Source organism: Cryptomeria japonica, chromosome 11, assembly GCF_030272615.1.
Source record: "Cryptomeria japonica chromosome 11, Sugi_1.0, whole genome shotgun sequence".
In the NCBI taxonomy this organism is placed as follows: Eukaryota; Viridiplantae; Streptophyta; class Pinopsida; order Cupressales; family Cupressaceae; genus Cryptomeria; species Cryptomeria japonica.
In genome coordinates this window covers 551264188-551280667 of record NC_081415.1, presented here as the reverse complement: position 1 = coordinate 551280667, position 16480 = coordinate 551264188, and the positions used below count along the sequence as shown (strand labels likewise).

The following is a 16480-nucleotide window of genomic DNA, read 5'->3' as shown; positions in this document are numbered from 1 at the left end:
ATACAGCACACTCTTTTCCTTCTGCATTATGTTGTGCCAGTAGTACACCCAATGCTGTACTTGTTGCTGAGATATAGAGTAACAACGGTCTACTTGGATCTGGTGGCATCAACAATGGTGGATTCATGAGATAGTCTTTGAGTTCCTGAAATGCTTGCTGGCATTTGTCATCCCACTGAAAGCGGATGTTCTTGTGTAGTAGGTGTGTGAATGGGTGACACTTATCAGCCAATTGTGCAATGAATCTTCGGATGGATTGAAGCCGCCCTTGTAATGTCCTTAGCTGACTGATATTCTTTGGAGGTGGCATGTCCATTATTGCCTTAACCTTTGCTGGGTCGACCTCAATACCTTTGCTTGAGACAATGTATCCTAGAAGTTTCCCGGAGGTCACTCCAAAGACACATTTCTTTGGGTTGAGTCGAACATGGTATTGTTCCAGTCTATCAAAGATTTGATCTAAGATGTGGAGATGTCCTTCTCTAGTAAGTGATTTTGCTAGTAAGTCATCCACATAATCTTCCATCATAGTATGCATCATGTCATGGAAGATGGTGGTCATTGCTCTTTGATAGGTTGCTCCTGCATTCTTGAGACCAAAAGGCATTACATTCCAGCAATATGTGCCCCATGGACATGTGAAGGCTGTCTTATGTTGATCTTCTGGTGCGATCTTTATTTGATTATATCCTGAAAATCCATCCATGAGTGAAAGCATGGCATGTCCCGCTGTTAGATCCACTATGATGTCGATATTTGGTAGGGGAAATCATCCTTAGGACATGCCTTATTCAGATCTCTGAAGTCAGTACAAATGCGGATGCCCCCTTTTGGTTTGCCGACAGGCACAATATTGGAGATCCATTCTGCATAATCAATTGGCCTAATGAAACCAACATCTAGGAGTTTCTTGAGTTCTGTTTTGACTAGCACTGCAATTTGAGGATGCATCTTACGAAGCTTCTTCTTGACAGGTTTGGCTCCTTCTGCTACGGTGAGGTGATGCATGACTAAATCAGGATCAAGCCCAGGCATGTCTGCATATGACCATGCAAAGTTGATCTGACGCTTCTGGAAGAACTCTATAAATTTAGGTTGTTCCTCTGGAGTGAGAAGAGATGCCAGATGTATGATATGAGGGTTTTCAGGAGTCCCCACATTGTATTCATTGGTTTCCTCGATAAGAATCGTGGATCGTTCCTGTTGTGTACTAGCAGGGAGAATGTCAAACCCTTCATCCTCAGGCGCCTCAGAGAGGTTTTCACCGTTGGATACGCTCTTTCTTTTTACTTTTGTCGGATCAAACAGCGCCACAGTGTGGTTTTCACTGGTAGATCCATGTTTTATTGTTATGTTTTTGCAGCTGAAAGGTTTGGCATCCGCCCCGAAGTATGCTGCGCTATTAAGTTCAATGGCGAATCCAGCTTTGTGATCCCCGCTTGGTAGATTATCCCTTAATTCCAAAAAGTCAATGATAGCCTCATCGTTCTGGAAGAGGTCAAGACATGGGGGATTTGGTTGGTTCCATTCGATGAGTTCAGGGTGGATAATGGGCATTACTTCATCGATTAGATTAAGTTCGTTAGAGGTATCAGTGAGGGTTAAGACAGTGTGGTGAAGGTCGTTGATGGTACTCTCCCTGTCAGAATCAGGCGTAGGATGAGACGTAGGGTCTGTGGAAGATGTTTCCAGCTCAGGTATCCAAGTGGTCTTTATCTGTGCTTCTCCATAAACAGGGATGTCTTTGCGAGGCGGAGGTGGTGATGTGTCTTCCTCATCTGAAGTGTTAAGTTGCACTAAATCGAATTCCCACTCATGTGAGTCAGTCTCTGAATCACTTTCCAGCATCCGATTGCTATACCATACTGGGATGTCTTTGGAGTTAAACACGGCAGGTGTGATTGGTTTATGTATCTTTGTAGTGATTGGTGCTGCAGGAACCGTGATGGGGATTAAAGGATTTGTTTCTGGAATTATCGGCAGTGTTGATTTAGTGGCTTCTGTGGGAATGGCTGGTGCCATAGATGTTGCTGTAGGTTTCCATACAGTTGTTGCTACAAATGGTGTTGCTGATGGGATTACTGGTTCATTTGGTGGGATGATTGGCATTGTAGATGGTTGTGGTGGGTTTGTGAGCCTCGATGGGGTAGTGGGGATAGTGTTTGATGGTGCTTTGATTATGAAAGGTGTCCTCTTTGCAGTAGGTGGGCAAAATGGTTTGCTAGGTTTTCCTTTGAATTTGAGTTTAGGAAGGATCTCTTTTTCAAAGCCTAGGCCTGTATTACCTTTGGGCTTGAATTCTGGTAGCAGAGGTTCATGTCGTCCTTGTTTGCAGTATCCCAAAGTACTCTGACCATCATATCCCATTCTTTGCATAATGAGGAGGCCTTTGCCATACTGTTCTGGAGGAAGTGTAACTCGCGGTTTATCAGTGGTGATGGGATCTTTATAGATCCAGTCCGCTAGGTCCTCATCTTGTGTTTCTTCCTCTTGACTCTTTCCAAGGATGAAAGGCGTTAAGGCACATGCTGGCGTGATTAGTGGTTGCTGGAGCAACTGCTGTGGTTTACCATGTGTTCTAGGAGAAGTGGGCATTTGTCCCACACAAAAGAGCTGACTCAAGTTGTATTCTCCAGGACCTTCCTCTGCGATCTTCATCTTAAGCTTTTCTTGCTTCGGTATAGTGGTGTTTGAACTGGCAAGAGAGGCGGGATTTACATATGATGTGGAGGAAATGGCTTCTCTATTATTAGGAACAGTAATTTCTGGTTGATGGCTAATATTATGGCAAAATGCAAAGGGATTTGCATCGCCCAGGATTGTGATCTCTACACCGTTATGTGGGAACTTGATACATTGATGGTAGGTAGATGGAACGGCTTGCATGGCATGTATCCAAGGTCTTCCTAACAATAGATTATATGGCAAAGGAAGGTCCAGAACTTGACAAATGATGTGCTTTACCACGGGGCCCACTCGGATTGGGAGTACCACAGCTCCTTTGGATGAACGCTCTGCATCATCATAGGCCTTGATGGTGATCTTCTTGCGAGGATCCACTGATTCTATTGCATATCCCAATGCTGTGACCAACTGTAGTGTACAGATGTTTAGGCCTGCTCCATTATCGATCAAGACTCGCTTGATCCTGTGTTGGTTGACAAAGCCTTCAATGTGGAGTGAGGCGTTATGAGGTTGTTGGAATGAAGAGTTGTCACTTTCAGAAAAAGTGAGACAAGGTGATGACTTGAGATTTCCAACCATGGCTTGAAATTGGTCTGTATTCAAGTTTGCAGGGACTGACGCCTCTTGGAGTGCTTGATCCAAGATAGTTTTATGAGATGGTGACAGGCGTAATAGCTCTAAAATGGATATAAGCGCAGGAATTTTGTCTAATTGTTCCACAAGATTGTACTGCTTTGGGATGGAGGTGGTGCCTTGTGGAGCTGCCTTGATGGTAACTTTGCCGCGACGCATAACAACATTGCAATTTGAGGTGGGATTTTTGAAGGTGATAGTTGCAATTTATTCACTGGCATCATACAGGTGATTGACAGTGTAGTTATACGCAGCTTGCGTATAATCAGTGGTATCAGGACCTCGTCTGGACGTGGAAGGACCCCTTTGATCTTGCGATGGAAGTGGATTTTTGAACATCTGATGATCATTATTGGTTGTTTTTGGGTCATGCCCTTCAATTTCAATTTCTCCTCGGTCAATAAGATCCTGAATGAGATCTTTCAATCGATGACAATTACTTGTCTTGTGTCCTCTTCCTTGATGGAATTCACAATGTTCAGTATCTCTCCACCATGCCGGTTTGACCTGAGGCTCATAATTTGATAACTTAGGTAGAGTGATCAAATTCTAAGAAATGAGTTGTCGCATCACTGTTTCAATGGGTTCCCCTAAGGGAGTGTATGTGCGTTTTTGTTTTTGTGGACGCAGTCTTGGTTCATCATGAGATGTGATGCGACCTTGATTAAGAGGAATATTTGTGTTATTTTGAGGTGGAGGATTTTGTCCTGCAAAGCGAACCACAGGTTGTGCATTTTGGACAGTCCGAGCATCCACAACTCCATCGTTGACGATATTCTTATTCTTGTTCCAGAAGTTCGGTTTATCGCTATTGAAGCGCGGGCGAGGACCATCTTTGGGTTCATTAAAGATTTTGATGAGTCCTTTTTTGATGAGTGCCCGTTCACATTTTATACCCTTGGTGATCATATCGTTAAAAGAATCTGTATCTTTGACATCCAGGTGAAATTCCATTTCTTCGTTTAAGTTGGAAATGAAAATTTCCACTAGTTCTCGTTCAGGTAACTGAAGAGAACGTCTGCTAGACATTTGGCGCCATCGTTGCAGGAATACTGAGAATAATTCACCTGGTTTTTGTTTGGTGTTGCATAGATCAACCATGGTGATGTCGCGTTCAATATTATAAGAGTAATGAGATAGGAACTTCTGGATGAGTTCCTCAAATGTTCTTATGCCACCTGGAAGTCGGGAAAACCATGATGTGGTTGTTCCTCCCAAGCTTTGGGGAAAAAGGCGCATTAAGTATGTGTCTTCATATGCAACTTCGAGACAAGCGGAATGAAATTCTCGGACATGATCGCGGGGATCTCCCTTTCCTCTATATTTTTCAAATTTTGGTGTTTCGAACCCACGTGGAAAGGGTGGCATATAAAGATTCCTATCAAACGGATAGGGACAGATGTCGTTAAGTGAGAATTGATTGGTCTTAACACCACTATGAAGTTGTTGGGCGAGATTCTCGACTTGTTGCCGTAACATCTCCATTTCATTTGGAGGAGGAGGTGGTGGGTTACCTCGAGGGATGTTATATCTGATGGGATCTCTACGCCTTTCCTCCTCATGGCGACTTTGTCTTTCTGATGCTTGTCTTAATTGGGCAAGATCAAAGTCAGAGGGGAGTTTGGCTCCTTCTTGAGCGAGTCTTGAAAAGTGAGCATCCGCATTGCTCCTTAGTATTTCATCAAATAATCTGTTAAAATGAGGATTATGCTGAACCCTTTCGATTGTTGAAGGAGTGGGTGTACCTGGGTTTTCATCATTCCCATTTCCTCCAAGTGCTTCTTGAAATTCATTGAGGTTGTCCTCTTCTTCCTCAATTTCTATTTCTCGTTGCCTTGATCGTGATCGGGTTTGAGCCATTTTGTTTTGCAAGTTTGTTTTGAAGTTAATTGAAGATGATGATGAGTGGTGATGAAATGAAAGATTGATTGGTTGGTGATTTGTGTTGTATGTGGATCTCTAGCACTTTAAGGTAGATGTAACCGAAATTCCTTCTTTGAATTGCTTGCTTGTTTTGATAAGTTTTGGTGTGATAAGGTGCAGAGAAATCTGAGATGTGTTACAGATTTAACTACCTAGCAATGAGAGGATTCACTCATGAACTAGTTTTAACCTGCGTAGATGTGTCTCTTAGGATGAGCTTATCCTAGATGTAGAAACAATCTAAAAAGTGATGTGATGTGTTTGATTTCAAGCAATATCTAAAAGAGAACTTGGGACAAGAACCTCTTAATGTTTTGAGAGTTGGGACGGATTGATGATGAAGTGATGATGTATGAGTGAGATGATGGATGAAAATGTTTTCAACTTCAATAAAAACTTTCTGTTATAAATGGGACAAACTCTATCTCTTCCCTTTCGGGTGTTGGTGGTATTTCTCGAGCTGTGTTGTATGTGATACAGACGTTTGGGAAGAAGTTGGGATTAATCTTTCCTCCTTGATTTTTGTGATAACTCAAAGCTCTATATTGCATAAAAGCTCTGCGGTTCAATGATTCTGAATCAAACTCGTTTGTTTTACCTTGAAGGTATAGACGCATGCGATGTAGAAAGACTCTATGGGAGACAAAGATTTGTCGATTGATATAGAAGAATTTCCTCCTTTTGATCAAAGTCTTTGAGCTTAGTGGTCTCCTTTTCAAGGTGATATTCTGATGACACTTCTTCTTCCGCAAGATGTGAAGAATGGTCATAAATTTTGTGACTCTGTGTTGTTTGCACCTTGTTTTTGGTATTTTTGGTTGTGTTGACAGATGTTGGATGAGTACTTTGTTTTTGAAAGTGATTTTCTGATTTTTTTCTTGACAAGAAAACAAAGTAAGCACACAAACACAAGATTGTAGCCTCAAAGGCACAAATGAGTATGGGTCTAGATTAACCCAATCCTTGGACTTGTTTTTGACCCTTCCTTTAGATTTATTTTAAGGTGTAATTCCAAAGCCTGAAGTCGGCTCAATTTGCTCTAGGTCTGTAAAACGAACACACTTCAAACACTTTTTATCCCTAAGGTCAAATGGCCAGTTGTGATAAATTTAGCCCACATCTTGATATTTCTTCGACTTTGGTACTACATACCTTATGAATCCCGCCGTGGCAGGTAAGGATGTGATATACTAAGTCTTGCACGAGCATAACAAATAGATGATCCCTATGATGGGGGAGTCACCACTTTTATCAAGCCACAAGTGACCTTTCAAAAAGCTATGTTTCTACTCAAGGAAATATGTATGGTGAGTATCTTGGGAGCAAAACCTTCTATGCTCTTGCACTAAATTATACCTCAAATATCCTCAATCAATAGAACGGGTGGGCTACTACTAAAAGGTGTTTAGTCATGTTCGATGTTTTTGGACATAAGTTCATTCTGCAGTGACTCACTTAAGAGCCTTGTAACTGGTGGTGGGGCCCATTTGTCCTTTCGGCCAGTTACACTGTAGGAACAACTATACCCAAGGCTACAGCTTTCGCTCTCACCTGATTTCTATAGCGGCTCGAAGGATTTACCGCTCGAGGTCGTTCCCAAGAGTATCGATCCCTTGGCAGGCCTCTCTTAAAAAGATAAAATTTGAGCATTACTAACACTTTTCTCTTGCACCTAGGACCACGAGAGCCAAGGGAGAGGATAGTGTGTGTTAGAAGTAAGACCACTCGACTAACTTTTGTGCACAAGCGTGCCAAACACGAAATTCACTTGTTCTTTTTAATCCAACATTTGCAAAGATGATCTAACTATTTGGAGATGTTGCTCCAACAGCCATGGTGTTCATTTTAACTTCAAAGCAATATGTTTTGTAATCTAGAAGTTGAAAGTCCTGGTCAACTTAATGAAAAACACGATTGCATGAAGGAAAATTTGTTTTTGCCAAAAATAAAGACAAGTGGATTGTTCTTTTTACTGCACCAAAAATTTGAAGTGTGGATTGTGATTTTTAAGTCCCAATTGATGCAAGAAAGAAAGTTTGTTTTGTTGATTTTTAAGCACCAAAACAAAATGTATCCCTAACTAGAAAAGAAACAAGTTCTTTTTAAGCACTAAAAAAATTTTGTGATTTTTGTTGTGTTGTTTAACCTGCACAAAGAAAAGAAACAAGTTAAGAAAATTAATGCTCAAAGGGGGGGCTTCCACAAGCCTAATTCTTGATTTTTCGGTTACAAGTCCATTTGGGCGACACTCTGTCGCAATAGCGCTATTCTGTGTTTTTGCAGAAGCGCTGATTTATACGATAGCGCTAGTCTGCGTGAGCAGAAGCGCTAATTTAAACAGTAGCGCTGAAAGAAAAGAAAATCCCGAGAAGACAAAAGCGCTATAAGTGTGTCAATAGCGCTGAAACTTGGACAATAGCGCTGGAATGTTGTCAATAGCGCTGAAACATTTTCAATAGCGCTAAAACGAGTTCAATAGCGCCGAAGCGCGACCTGTGTGGCAATTTCAACAAGCAAAATGTTAATTTCAAAAAAAATGATCAGAAGGTTGCGTGTTCGATTCACGTCGGGTTCACCAAATGATGCCCTCCTAAATGACACAATGTTAGTTTAAGATCAAAGAACACAAAACACACAAGACATTAGCGTTAGTTAATCAAAAACCAAACACATGAAGGCATTCCAAAGGAGACACTAAAAACATGCTAAATATATCTAATAAATAGAACAAATGATCATGAGACATCTCCAACTATCTCTTAGCATGATATTAGTTCTTTCTCCCTTGTTCCTCTCCTCTCCAAGTTCCAAAATAGTGTAGCTCTCAGTAGCTTTTTGCACTATGGATGCTTATGGAGGATTGAGATTGTAGTATAGCTCTAAATGTGAAATAAAAAGCTAATATTAATGCTAAAATGATGTATTTTAACCAAAAAGACAAGATGTTAGATTGCTTATGCTAAAATGCTCTCTAAAATGTCTATAGCTTAGATGCATACAAGTTTTCAGGATCTGGATTATGAAGGAATGGGCTCTATTTATAGGGAAAATGGAGCAATGGATGGCCAGGATTGAAAGGTTTAATCAAGGGTCAAGCTTGAAAGTTGGGGATCCATGTGCCCAATTGGCACCAATAAAATAGTGACAAGTGTCAACATAGGATTGGGTTGAGAAAAGAGGTTGGAAGCATTAAAGGCCTGAGAAGACCTCATGGTTATCTAAAGGCTAAGGGTCAAGTCTAAATTAGGATTACCCACTGGATTAGGAGTTAATGCAAGGATAAACCTTTGTGCAAATGATTAAGAGATAATCATGGTCAAAGCATTAAAGGCCTGATGAGACCCTTGAGTTGGGTAGAGGTTGAGTCAAAACAAATGTTTTAACCATGTGGGAGGGTTGAATTAACCATTAATGGTTATTGGAGACTTTGGGGATTAAGTGGTTGAAAGTTGGAAGCCTTCAATGGTTATCAAAGACTTTGAGACATTTAGTGGTTGAAGGTTGAAAGCCTTTAATGGTTATCAAAGACTTTTAGGCTTTGAGAAGTGACTCCATTTTGTTTAGGAATGTGACAATAATTAGGGGATGGATTAGACTAAATAGGAAGGGTTTAGAAGAATCTAGAAGGGGATTAGATTTTTGCAAGTGGATTTGGTGGGTGAGGGAAAATATGATTTTATTAAAATAAAAATTCATTTATTTCAATAAATGTGTGCAAGTTGCATTTGTAGGAAAATGCAAGTGGGGTGGGGATAATGATTTAAATAAATGTTTTATTTAATTTATTTAAAAGAGGAATAGGGGGATTTAATTAAATAAATAGATTTTATTTAATTAATTGAATGGAATTTGATTTAATGAATTAATTAAAATAAATTGAATAATTTATTTAATTAATAGAAGAATGTTTGGAGATGAATTAATTAAATATTAATTTAATTAACTGATGGCTAGTGGATTTTTAATCAAATAAATACGAAATATTCATTTAATTAAAATGGACAGATTTATGTGACTACACTATGTTCTTGTTTGATAATTTTATTTTATATTATTCCTCATCTATAGTGGTTTGGCTTGTTACAAAATCAATGTTTACAAAAAGTTTTAGTTTCATGCCTTCACCATATTCCATTAATTTGTTCATGCATCACCAATACATCAAATGCCCAACAAGTAAATGTCAAACGCCCCACAAAAATGGTAACGGTCAGGTCAATAAACTGCAAACATAAGTCACTTTGTATTCAACACAACAGTTTGTCTTCCTACTAATATTTTTCCATGCTATATTCTTCATTATATAGGCATAAAAGAACACAAACACTTTTCTCCTCTACATGCCTGTCAGGCATTTTTTGAATGCCTTGTCTGCACCTCCATAAAATAGATAGTTGTTCCAAATCAATCACTGAATTCCTTAACCCCATTATCTACGACTTCCTCTACGGAACAAATGCATTCATTTCAGTATCCAAGCAAACTTTTCAATGCAGAAAACTCCAAAACCCCATGTTGTCAGCCATTCCACTATTCTTAAAAGCACTTTACATGCGCACCATTAATACTTTGATACCAAATGAGAGCACAAAAGGAGAAACTTGATAATCAATTGATTCGATTGAGATTGAATGTATTAAATTATAGTACAATGGCGTTTTAAAGTGTTATTTTCATTATTAAAACTTTCTACAAGAGTAACTTCCCAAAAATTAATCAATCTAATTTTATTAATTATTAAACGAAAAACTATACTAATTTCAAGCTGTTTCAATGAGTTGCATTAAGTGTTCAAATCAAAGATAGGGTGTGAAAGTACTTTTGTAATAAATCTCGGCTTCCATCATGATTGATGAACTCAGCTTTTCGACTTTCTTGTGTATTCGGTCTATAGAGAATTTTGTGCTTACTCAGCTCTTGCAATGCTCCTGGGATCTCAATTTTGAACAAGTTCTTTCTTCAAGTTTGACTTAAGAGTAGAGTTAGAGAGAACAAGTTTAAATGCATTTGTCCAAGTATATAAATTTTCCCCAAATTTGACTTAATGTCAAGTTGAGGCCAAAACTTATGTTTCATTCTTAAAAATTTGTTCATTCCTTGGAGTCCATCCTAAGCCGAGTTTGGACTCTTTTCAAATGTTTTCTTGCTGACCTTGGCATCTCATCATTTCTCGGGCATATTGGTGCTGAAAAGATAAATTCCAAAAATGTCTTCTCTCCCTAATTTTGATGTAAGGCTAAGTTTGGGCTTTAAATGTTCATTTGTTTGGTGAACTACATGATTCTACAAGTACTCATTTAAGCTAAATTTGTACGCATTTCAAACATACTTGATTCAACCATTTGATTTCCCGAGATCATTGATAATTCCTCTCTCTCGTGAATCTTCACTATTATCTTTTAAGACTCATTTGCAACTTTACATAACTCGCCATGTTTTCATCAGACATTAATGGCCCCTAATGGATTTATCTAGGCTTATACATCCTCGAACCAGTGATAGACCCGAGTTTTTCTCCTTTTGGAATGTGACACCTCACGATGGATCCTAATGTGACATACAAGGACAGACACATTTTTATGAATAAAAGGAATTTTTTATTTCTTAGTTTTTATCATGTGTATGACACATTTTATGAATAAAAGAGATTTGTTTTGTTTCTATTTAATTATATTTAGTGAAGTTATTATTTCATTAATTAGTGTTGTTTGTACGTCACAACTCTAGAAGCTACTAGCATACTTATCTTTAAAAATATCTATATAAAAGACATCAAGATTTTCGAGATGTGCAATTTTAACTAGATTTGTAAAATAAATAAAATATAAGCACCTTGACAATAATCTCTCTTTGTATCTTTATATATAATCTCGCATATATTAAAAAGTATACAATTAATAAGAATCTGTACGTGATAGTCACGCTAATTGACATAGAGCTCCTGTGACTCCTAATAAACTAGGGGAAAGGACCCAGTAGTTGAGCATGTTCCAATTGTTGTGAGGGTTGTTGATACCTTTTGTTCCAAAAATTGAACAAATAAAACCTATTGTTTGAAACAAAAAATATCAATTTTTGTTAGGAAATGTACCAACAGTTGTTAGGAAATGTACCAATAGTTGTTAAGAAATGTACTAATATTGTAAAAAGTAACCAATCAGGGGATGACACATCGGCTGCACAACTATTGGGGTCTCTAATGCACGCCTATTGGTCTCACTTTTTTTTGGGGCTGTTTTGGACACCTTGGCAAAAAAGCATGCTGATGTGGCATCATATTTGATGATGTGGCCTTGAAACCTTAGTTATAAGCAGGGGACTTGCCAAGTAAGCTACTGTAAAAAAATCGGAGTGATTCGAAATTTCCAAATAGGATTTTGAGAAGCATGAAGTTAGGGTGCACGACTACTGGGTCCTTTCCCCTAGATAAGCATGTCATGCTACTCCCTACGCTGTAAATTATTCATAAACTAGATAAGCATGTCATGCTACTCCCTACGCTGTAAATTATTCATTTATATATATAGCAAGCAAACTTGAGCAAGCAGCGTGGATCTGAGTCATATATATAGCCACACAACGTCGCCCTGGAGAGCAAAATGGCAGATAGAAGCGGCACCAGGCTTTACCCTTCAACGACCCGGCTTAACGAGTACACTCGAAGCGTTGACTGCAACGCTTAGGTGGCTCGTGTGGGGTGCATTCCGTCCGTTCTCTTCACCGGCACCCGTTTCCGTTTTCCTCAGCGGCCCTATTAACTGTTGCAGTCAGTAGTTAACTGCCCAGTTCACGCCTATAATCCAAAACGAATTCAAAATCGCTCCCGCGCTGCGTAAGTTTGGTACGTGGTAGTAAAGAGTTCAATCACATAAGAGAGATAGAGAGAGAAAGCCTCTCATGGAATTTTGTCATCGCAGCCAAGGAAGCCATTTGAAATGCTCTGATAGGACATACATGCAAAATGTGGAAGCACAGACAAGGGACATGAACCAGTTTGATTGAATGCCTCAAAGAAATATGGTCTTATGGAATGCCATATTCCTGGATAATACGCAAAATAGAGTTTTGAAAAGGCTTCAGGAACTTGCAAGCGTATCCAATTGGCAGATGTAAAACCGGAATCCGCAACCTTTGCCAGTAGTCTCCCTGCCTGTGCCAAAATGGGAGCTTTGGAACAGGGTATGGATTCTGTCAAATGGTAAAGGACAGAGGAATTCTGCCAGATGCTGTAGTTGCAACTGACCTAGTAGACATATATGCAAAATGTGGAAGCATGACAGGGGGTGGTAATTGTTTGACAAAATGCCTCCAAAAAAATTGATCTCATGGAATGCTATGATTGCGGGATACACACAAAATGGATTTGTGACAAAATACCTCCAAACAACGTGGTCTCATGGAATGTGCCATGATTGCAGGACATGCACAAAATGGATTTTTGACAAGGCTATAAAATCTTTCAAACAAAATGATTGGCAGCATACTCCCCACCTGTGCCAATATGGTAGCTTAAGAACATGGTATAGACATCCCACCAAAGCTCCACGGAAGGGAGGGTTTTCTCAGATATAATCGTTGGAAACGCAACACTGATTGACATGTATGAAAAATGTGGAAGTATAAACATGGCACAAAAATGTGGTCTCATGTAATGCAAAGCTTGTGGGATATGCACAAATGAATTTTGCAAGAATGCTCTCAACTTTGTTTGTGTTATATGTGCATGCAGCCATGCAGGTTAAGTGTATGTGGGCTGTACATATTTCAATCACACTGTAAGCCTTCTTGCATTACACTCGATTATTATGTGTAGATGGTTGACCTACTTGCTCATATCTATCTGGAGAACACCTTAAACTTTTATCATTAAGATGTCAGTTGTGTGGATATGTTTTCATGCTGCCTGCAAATAACACATGAATACAGGCTCTAAAAGAAATGTGACTTATGTTCTTCTTTCAAACATCTATGTTGAAGTGGGCATATGATGAGCAACTGGCGAGAAGATTTATGGAAGATAAGGAATCAAAAAAATCTCCGAATGTAGTTAGATAGAAGGTCATAAAATGGTACATTCTTGTGTAGGAGACAGGTTACATCCATAAACATAGTAGATCTATGTTTAAAGTTGGAGAAATCGGTTTGGGAGATGAAAGCAACAAGGTCTCTTTTAGATGCAAGGTATTTACTTAGTTGTGTGAAAAAGGAAAAAAATCATTATTTGTCTATCATCATAGTGAAAAGTTGACAATTGCTTTTGGTTTTCCAAACATGCCCCTCTAAAATAACTATTATAGTTGTTAAGAGCCTTTGAGTATGTTTTGATTGCCACACTACAATGAGATTTATCTCAAATGTTGTTGCAATTCCTACCTATAATGATTAGTTCTGTTGACTTCATGAAGACGAAATGAACTCACTTGCACACACATTTTTTCATGGATTACTCCAAGGCCTTATTAAATCATAAGGATTAATTTCTTGTATGAAGTAATTTTTAAAAGCTTTAATTATGATAAAGCTTAAATAAATGGGTTCTTATGTTTGTTTAATTATCATAGAATGTTTAGGAACATTCTCTATGCCTTACAATACCATCTCTAATTTTAGATAAAATTAAGGAACCTCTCCATCAATGTTTATCCTATTGAGCCTTTACCATGCATATCATTCTTAGTATAAGGACTCTAGTGTGCTTATAATTCTCTTTTAGTTTGAGTTTGTTTCCTATAGAGTCCCTATTTGATATTTGACAAAAGACTTATATTTTGGACCCCTATAGTTGCTATATGATATTTGTGTCTTGCCCCATTTAAGTGATATCGGTGTCTATATTAGTAAGTGTAAATGTATCCAAATATAGTGCTTTCTTTCTTAATAAAACCATTTTTTGGCCACCATCTATGGGCGTGTGCACAAAGATGGTGGTCAGAAAAGTGGACACCACCCAAAAAAAACTTGGAAAAACAAGCAGTGTGTACGCGGTTTTAAAATTTCAAATTCTCGCGTACGTTCTTAGGTTTGTTCTTCCCGAGCCTAGAAAAGGTAGCGCGTACGCTCTAATAATCCAAATAAAACCGCGTACGCAGTGCCTGGTAAAAAAAGCTGGGTCTCATTTACCTGTAAATCGCATTTTTAACTTCGTTTTTTCCCCTTTTTCTCACCTAAACTGCGAACGGGGTGCTAGATTTGTCCTCCAGGCTATGGATCAAGGTTAGTTTTTGTTTATTTTTGTCTTTCTTTCCGGTTTATGCAATTTGTTTTACATTTTGAATTTAATTTCATTAATTTTGATTAGGTTTTTTCATTTTTTATTTCAAAAACCAGATTCTTCTAATCCAGAACAAGAACAACCAAATGAACCTCCTGAAAACCCTCAAGAACAACCAAATGCACCTCCTAAAAACACACAAGAACAACCCCCAATTCCTCCTTTTGACCGCACAACCAAAAGACAAGAAGAATTAATTAATTAGTTAGGACAAAATACGTCTAAAATCAATAGACTGATTGTAAAATTGAAAACTTATGAACTTGACCATCATCAATCCCTCGCCACTAGCCTAGAAACATTAGCTAGTGGTGCCATAGCCGTTTCCACAGAAATTACCAAATGGGGAAGCTTTTGGGATAGGTGTCGTCAATTCTATGCCAATGGGCTATCATACGATGGAGTAAAAAACAAAAATATTTCTAAACAACAAATATGTGCCCTTTTTGTTGATCCCAAAACTGGTCAGTCATTGCCTCTTAATGCAAAGAGGTTTCCCATACATTGCTGTACCAATGCATAGATGAATAATCTTTTTTGGTAGAGGTGGTGGATGGTCTTTGATGATCCACCTTGTAATAATTATGAGGTGCCATTATATTTTTTGAGAAAAATATATTGTGAGTTTGTGCTCAATGTGCGACCAAACTATTTTGACATGAGAGAGTTTCATGGTAGAGGTGGTGGCTCTGCCCAAGATAGACCTGGAGCTTGTAGGCGATTAGCCATGGAGAGTCGCCACCCCCCTAGCACCCAAACCCAAGGTGCATCAGGTTGTCCCATTAGAGCTAAAAGAGTCGATGGAGCTACAAACTCTTCAGGCAGCCACATCATCGACTGGTGCCATCATCCAGCATGGGATGACATTAGCACACCCTATTGTATTGGATGATGAGCCGTTAGAGGGTGACAAAGAGCCCATCGAGCATATGTGTGTCAGTTGCTCGGGGATATGCTTGGGGATAGATGATGCAGCCGGTGCAGATGGATACTCATATCATCTCCGCACGATTTGTGGTTGTAGATGTCAGGCTCACATGGTTGAGGATGTCGCGCTGACAGATGAGTTGATGGACATGGTGTTTGCCCATGAGCCACAGACACAGGTGTGTTGATTTGAATTCATAACATTTTATTTATCAGTCACTTTAAATTTGTAATTACATAAATGAATTTTTATTTATACATCGATTTAAATTGAGAAGAATAATATGCATTTCAGGATGCAGCAGTGGTATCCCATACACCTCCCCCAGTTACCATAGCTGCAACTTCGATGCCTGAGGTATAAGTTTTGTAACATGTTAAAATAGAATAGTACACTTTGAATTCAAAAAAATACAAGATATACTAACTATCTTTAATGCTTGGTCCAATTTCTGGTTTGTAGGTGTTGACAGGGGATGAAATGTCTCAGATTGATGACATCACGCTCTCAGTGATCGATTTTGGCCTACAAGGCTATACGGTATCATATTTTGTACAACTCTTTTTATGTATTGTTTTGATGGAATATGCAAGTCATTTCATTTTAGATTTTTAAAATTATGTTTAATTTACTATCTGTACTAATATCTCATGTTAATTTTGTGTTTTTAGGGTACCCCCTCCGCGTCTAGGGCTTGTCCTAAGAAAAAGAATTCCTCGAAGACGCCAAAACGTGTGAAGAAGGTAATTGAACACATTTTTAGCTGTACAATTGTTTGAAAATGTTGAAATCAAGTATTAGTTGGGGTTTGTAGATTGATTAGTGTTTTTTTGTCTATTTTACATGTACAATGACCATTGAGCTTTGTGGATATGTTGAATGCACCTGATTCACCCACGGATCAAGAGAGGGCAGAGGTATGTATCTCTACTTTATTTTCTTGATTTCATGATTATATGCATGCGTACATGTGAACTTGTGATATAGTATAATCTTATAATTCTTTCATACAGGAAATATCCATACCTATTTCGTCAATG

The 16480-nt window shown here is 38.6% G+C and overlaps 1 protein-coding gene across 1 annotated transcript; it reads left to right on the top strand.

Moving 5' to 3' along the window:
* The first annotated feature begins 15493 nt into the window (after positions 1-15493).
* Positions 15494-16247, top strand: LOC131859782 (uncharacterized). The gene is made up of 4 exons (XM_059213841.1): positions 15494-15618; positions 15735-15797; positions 15903-15980; positions 16112-16247. Exons 1-4 carry the CDS (start codon positions 15550-15552, stop codon positions 16217-16219), a joined length of 318 nt encoding a protein of 105 aa, XP_059069824.1. The 5' UTR covers positions 15494-15549; the 3' UTR covers positions 16220-16247.
* Positions 16248-16480: the final 233 nt, after the last annotated feature.